The 6,631-nt window shown below is 48.7% G+C and overlaps 1 protein-coding gene and 1 long non-coding RNA gene across 2 annotated transcripts in view; one reads left to right on the forward strand and one right to left on the reverse strand.

The window, feature by feature from the left end:
- Positions 1 to 2,358, reverse strand: part of ZFAND3 (zinc finger AN1-type containing 3) — a 135,171-nt gene extending 132,813 nt beyond the window's left edge. Inside the window, exon 1 of the mRNA XM_082214900.1 lies at positions 2,094 to 2,358. Coding sequence (XP_082071026.1) covers positions 2,094 to 2,164 — 71 coding nt within the window. The 5' untranslated portion in view covers positions 2,165 to 2,358. The remainder of the gene's footprint in view (positions 1 to 2,093) is intronic.
- Positions 2,359 to 2,565: 207 nt separating this feature from the next.
- Positions 2,566 to 3,332, forward strand: LOC309527904. The gene is made up of 2 exons (XR_014217421.1): positions 2,566 to 2,821; positions 3,159 to 3,332. It is a non-coding gene; the product is annotated as an uncharacterized lncRNA (long non-coding RNA).
- The last annotated feature ends 3,299 nt before the right edge of the window (positions 3,333 to 6,631 follow it).

Here is a 6,631-nt window from a genome sequence, read left to right on the forward strand (position 1 = left end):
GACCATGTTTAAGGCGCTACATTCTCTCAAGCTATATACCCACCTTCATGTTTACTACCTGTCCGAGACAAATGTATGTTATTTGTGGTATATCAATAGGCAACATTAAAAATGATTGTACCAAAGCTTTGATTCAGGTTGAATGGCTACTGACACAAACAAAACACCAAGCTCAGAAAGCTTAAAGGTAAAGGTAAAGGTACCCCTGCCCGAACGGGCCAGTCTTGACAGACTGTGGGGTTTGTGCGCCCATCTCACATTTATTGGCCGGGGGCCAGCGCTGTCCGGGGACACTTCCGGGTCACGTGGCCAGCGTGACATCGCTGCTCTGGCGAGCCAGAGCCGCACACGGAACGCCGTTTACCTTCCCGCTGGTAAGCGGTACCTATTTATCTACTTGCACCCGGAGGTGCTTTTGAACTGCTAGGTGGGCAGGCGCTGGGACCGAACAGCGGGAGCGCACCCCGCCGCGGGGATTCGAACCGCCGACCTTTCGATCGGCAAGCCCTAGGCGTTGAGGCTTTAGCCCACAGCGCCACCCGCGTCAGAAAGCTTAGCAATATTCAAATGCTGAGTGAAACACTCAACTCCTTCATTATCTTCATTAACATGCTTAAGGCAGAACAGACTATAAATTTCACTCAAATATACAATGCTTTATTGACTTCACATATACACACATGGTATTTATATCTGTCATAATTAACATGTGAAATTATATGTACAGCCTGACTTCAGACAGGCTATCCAGTGATGGCCAAACTTGGCCCTCCAGCTGTTTTGGGATTACAATTCCCATCATCCCTGACCACTGGTGCTGTTAGCTAGGGATGGTGGGAGTTGTAGCCCAAAACGGCTGGAGGGCCAAGTTTGGCCATCATTGCTATACAATGTAAATTATTGTCAATGCACATAACTAAGTCAACCAAGTCTTTTATTCAATCTTCTCCTTTTGCAGGATGCCTCTATTGCAGTGAGTGGAAAACTGTGGCCATCCAGTTGTTCTTGTACACCAAACACCTGGCAGCATGTTCAATGATCAAGGGCAATGGGAATTTTAGCCCATCAACATGTGGAGAGCCATAGTTTTGCCATTCCTGCTTTAGTCCATAACTCCTAATTCAGACAATCTACAGCTAACCTCAGAAACCATGTTCCTTTTTTTAAAAAAGCAAAAAAAACAAACTAGAACTCAAGATCACCACCACAAGCATTAGCATGGCTATCCTAGTTTTACATAGGCCAAAAGGAATAACCTTTATACAGGAGTGGCCTACAAGCTCCTCACAGGCAAGATTACCACTTTTGCCTTTAACCCCAAAAAGGAAGGAAGAGTTCCTTTGGATCTGATGACACTGCGCCACACAGCTTGTGCCATTATTATCCCTCTGAAAGTCACAAAACTGGAACAAAGGTTCTCGTTAACTTTGGGCAATGGGAGAAGCAGATGTGAGGAGAGTTGGAAGCAAGGACTTAAAAGCCACACCCTTTTGGAAAGTTGTCTTGCCATTTCTTATCCCCAACGAGGAAGACCACACATAGATGTCACACCTGGGGCGGCGGGGAGGAGTATATAGAGTAAAGTTGACACACTGCGATACCTGAGAATTAAAATTACAGGGCACACGCTTAAAAAAAAAAAAAAAGCAGGAAAGGAGTAGGAGGTGAGGGGAAAACAGGGAAAGCAGCTTAGAGATCAAACCGCCGTAGAGAGAGGAGTGAAGAATGAAAGATAAATCGTGGGTTTTCTTGGCCACTCGCCCCCACCCCCGCTTGGCAGGAAGCGCGACTAGGCCTTCAAGCCCCCGGCTTCCCCCGCTACTGTGATGCAGCCGAGGCAGTCACAGGCCTCGGGAAGGGATCCCAGTGGCAGGACGAGGAGGAGGAGGAGGAGAAGGGCCGCCCTCCTCTTCCTCCAGTCGGGGGAGGTGAATGGAAGGAGGGCGCCCGACCTCCCCGAGAAACAGGGGCTCCCCTCCCCGAGCCCTTCCCCTCGGGCCTGGCCTCCCCACCCAGGCCCTCGGGACCGGAGAGACCCCAGCCCGGCAGCCCCGGCCCCTTTTGCCCGCTGCCCTCCCCGACCACGTACTCACCCCCAGAAGCCGCAGGGGCAGCGGGGCGGCAAGCTGGGGGCTTTGCTGCGCTCGCTGCCGGCGTCTCCCATGGCGGCGACGTTGGCGGCCGCAGCAGCGACGGATCTCAGGGCCGAGGCCGGGGGAAGGAGGAAGGGGCAGCTCCAGGCGGAGGGTCCAGGCCGGGGCTCGAAGCCGGGATTCCAGGCCGGTCAGCTGGAGTCGGGCGCTACCACTGCGGCGGCAGCGGCGGGGCGGGTGGGTAGCTGAAGCGAAGGCGGCGGCGGCGGAAAAGGAGGCGGCCGCGCCCTGTGGTGCTTGAGGTGACACTGAGCGGCGGGCGGCGGCTGCCGGGGGGTTGTGACGGGCCCGCAACACGCTAGCCCCGCGGGCGGCGCGCGCCCCCTGACCCAACAATGCCCTCGGCTCCTCCCCCTCGGTGTGAGTGAGGTGGTCTTGCCCGGCCACAGGATCTGCTGGGAGAGGAGTGTACCAACGTCCGGAAATGGGTGGGGGGCTGCCGGGGACGGGTGGGGAGGCCAAAGCCGAAACGGGGAGCTGAAGCGAAGGCTAGTGTTACCACAGCTTTAAAGCGGAAAGCTTCCAGGGGCGAATAAGCTCGAGAAGAGTGGTTGGGGAAAGACCTGGCACCCCCCGCACCATGATCTGCTAATGGTACGGTCTGAAGAGATTGAGTCCGGGGTGAGGCAGATAAGGCTCTGCGCATGCGGGTGAGCAGAAACCCGGAAGTAAGCGTGAAGTAAAGAGTCACTCCTAGGAGTTTCCCCTCCCCCGCGCTGGTGGAATTCCCTGTCTAGGCAGGAGCAATCCCGGGAATTCCTGTTGGGGCTGCCCTACTGGCGTTGTTCGCGGCTGCTTTCTTCCCTCTCCTCAGCCTTAGCACTAGAGGGAGAGGGTTGGAGGAGCCAGGCTGCAAGCTTATGCACACTTCCCCGCGAGTAAACCCGGTCGAAGTGTGTTGGATTTACTTGCTGAGTAAACATTTGTAGGGGCTGCGTTGATAATAGTCCCCAATTTAAAAGGAAGAGCCAGGATAGATGGCTTTCTCCTCTTTTCCTTAAACAGAACTTAATGCACCTTTACCAAGTGGCGTGATGACAACAACCACACACACACACAAAAACAACCCAGGTGGAGGCGGAGGTCTCCCAGCTGTACGTTCTGCACCTAAATTTTGTATTGTGCTGCTGCTGTTAAAGTTACAAGCGCCCGTCCCATTATTAAACCTGCTTTTGGCTAGTGCCTTGTGATGGCTTTGTGGTACTGGATCTTATGACATTTCTTTTAAAAAAGAGAAACATGGAAAAGGTTCTGTTTTGCAGGTGTTAAAATAGGTGTAAAATGTGATCCTATGAGTGATTATTCAGAAGCAAGACCCCCTATTAGTACTAATGTTGTATTAAAACACCTGAAGCTGCTAAAAGAATGAAGAATCCAGGACCACTTTAACAAATTTATTTAAGGGTCCACCTAGCACCATCATAAACCATCTTTCTGGCACTAAGCTAAAACTCAATGGATTATGATTAGCTTGCTAATGGCCTGTTTGATGAAATATTCTGCAGAGAGGGGGTTCTGCTGGGTCTGTTTATGGATTATTGAAATGGTGTTACTGAAATTTATTGTTACGGTTTTGTGCTACACATTTGTGCCTTAACTTTTTTAGAAGTTGTTTAAAGATTTCTTGCAGTAAGTGACTAATAAGTCATATAGGTAGCAATACCAACATTTAAAATGTTTTAAACATTGGAGTAAAATGACTATGGAATGTATAAAATATAGGCTGAGATTATTATGCATGTATTCAGCAGAATTTGCATGCCAATTGTAAAGAAAATCTCTTAAGTGGTTGAGTTTAAAGTATGCAACATAAACACAGTGATCATTCACAACAAAAGTAATCAGTGATAACACAATCGGCCTTAATTTGCTATGTTAATTAATATATGTAGTTAGATAGAAAACCACTACATTTATAGCCATAGATATACACGTGAACTTCTTTTTAAACAAGATCTGTATTCATTTTCAAGTTGCACATCACACATAACATAACAAACAACACATTAACCACGTTGCTTAAAATATCACACCCGATTCTTACAGTTCATGCCAAAAAAAATTACCACATATTACCATGAGATATCTGGGGGTTATAAACACGGTCTTCTCAATGTATATCATCCAAAAGTGGTTGCCACACATTATAGAATAGGTGGGGGTTAGAATTCTCTTTGGTCCTACAAATTCAGTGTTCAAGCCCAAAGCAGTACATTATTGCATCGCTATTTCCATATGCGCCACTGCAAGGAGGAACATTAAAAGTTCTTTATGAGCAAATGGTGGAGCAGACATGCCCTTGATTCCAAGAAAAGAAAGTTGAGGGGAAGGTTGTAGGCCATTTTGTGTATTAAACTCAATTTGAACTTCTTGACATTCCTCAGTCTCATACCTGAATCTGCCATTAAAGTTTCTTTCGTATGGCCACTTTCAGGTAACCAGCAGATTCTGATACCATTTTTGTGCCCATTTGTACTGCAGTGTAGAGAGATGGGTCTGTCTGAATTCCTATGTATGTACAGTGGTACCTCGGGTTAAGTACTTAATTCGTTCCGGAGGTCCGTTCTTAACCTGAAACTGTTCTTAACCTGAAGCACCACTTTAGCTAATGGGGCCTCCTGCTGCCGCCGCGCTGCTGGAGCACGATTTCTGTTCTCATCCTGAAGCAAAGTTCTTAACCCGAGGTACTATTTCTGGCTTAGCAGAGTCTGTAACCTGAAGCGTATGTAACCTGAAGCACCACTGTAGAATGCAAGAAGGCATTATTGGCAGATAAAAAAAATAACTCATTATAGGGTTACTGGATGTCCCCGTTTCCTGGGGATAGTCCCCGGATTTGCAAATTTGTCCCTGGACAAATTCCATCCCCGGAATGTCTCCAGATTTCATCTAATGTCCCTGGGAAATGTGGCAGCGGCAGTGGCAGTCTCAGCAGCCCAGAGCCAGCCTGGTAGTGCAGTTGGCTCTGGCTGGCTTCAGGAGCTGCCCGCTGCCGTAGCACCCGACATTTTGCCTTGCTGGAAGTCCCCATATGATGTGTTGCGCACAAGAGACATCATATGGGGACTTGCTGTAGGGGCTGAAGATGCAGTGCTGGGTGCCGCCACCGGGCGAGAGCTGCGTGGGGTCGTTGAGCTCGGTGCACCACTGCAACCTGGCGTTCAGCTTGCCGTCAGCACTGCTGCCCAAGGCCACCGGCTTGGTCTCAGTCTCCAATTGGTGCTTGGGCGGCTGCAGCTGCTGCTCAGCTTCGCCATTGTGCTCCTCGACTTGCAAGCAGCGGCTCGCTTGTCAGCCAGCTTGTCGTTGGTCATCGCGGACAAGAGGCAAGCAGGAGACGAGCTGATCCAGCCCAAGCGCGCCTCCTCCACTCCCACTCGCTCACCACTGGCTCTGCCCCGGACTCGCTGACTGGGCATGCTGTGGCGTGGATGGGTGGCCGCCGGACGATGCCTGCACGGGAGATGCCCAGACGTCCTGTCCACTCCTACACCTGGAGTATAGAACTGGTAAAGTTTTTATTTTTAATTTTAATTATCCAAAGATGAGTGTTACAGCAGAACGGGCCACACATCTGTGGAACTACTTTAGGCTTGTCCGTGACATTGCTCAAAGAGTTTTCATAAATGTGTGGTGCACCAGATACTATGATGGGAGGCACACCCACAAAAGACAGTAAGATACAGCTGTGACAAGAGTCTCCAAGTCTTTGTGAAGCTGTGGTCTGTACAAAGCCTATAATAGCTGCAGAATAGATCACAGTTCAGTACCCCAAGTGAGCCTTTGTGACATCACAGCTGACCACAGTTTTACAGTTCATTTGCAAGTGGCCTTTCTGGTGGTTGTGATCAGATGGAGGCCTTAGAGTGCCTTTTGAAAATCAGAAGGGTTTTTTTTTGGGGGGGGGTGTTTTGTAGCAGAAAGGTTTTCTCCTTTTTGTGTTTGTGTCATTAGGCAGAGATGTTCTGAATTGCACCTGGTTCCAGTTATTGTTAGAACCGTACAGTATTATCCAGCTGTCTCTTCTGAATATTGTATTCTGGTGCATCCCTTTCCCATAATAACCTCATTTCCTTGCTTATTCCCTACCCTGCCCCGTAGTTCTGAAATCATGGAGCACCAGCATTGACCCATTGCTATTTGTGATCCACAGCGATGTAAGTCTGCCTGACCTAATGATTCATGAGCTGTATCTCTCCTTCTTCCCAAACTCGGTGTGTGAGGCCATCCTGTTAATCTATATGTATTCTAGAAATCTAACTGGCCTTTAGGGTTGGTTGCCTTCAGCACCAGACTGAAACCAATGCACTTCAAATAACCAGGTAAAGGTTGAAACTTGAAAGGATGTGTTAATATAACACAAAAAAGAAAGCCGTATTTTTATTTTAAATGGGCCTTTCTTACATTTCATTTACTGTATTAGTTCCCATCAACTAGAGAGTCAATGTCTCTTATAAAATATACTCCTTTCAACAAAC

Source organism: Podarcis vaucheri (genome assembly GCF_965113315.1).
Source record: "Podarcis vaucheri genome assembly, chromosome: 3".
NCBI lineage: Eukaryota > Metazoa > Chordata > Lepidosauria > Squamata > Lacertidae > Podarcis > Podarcis vaucheri.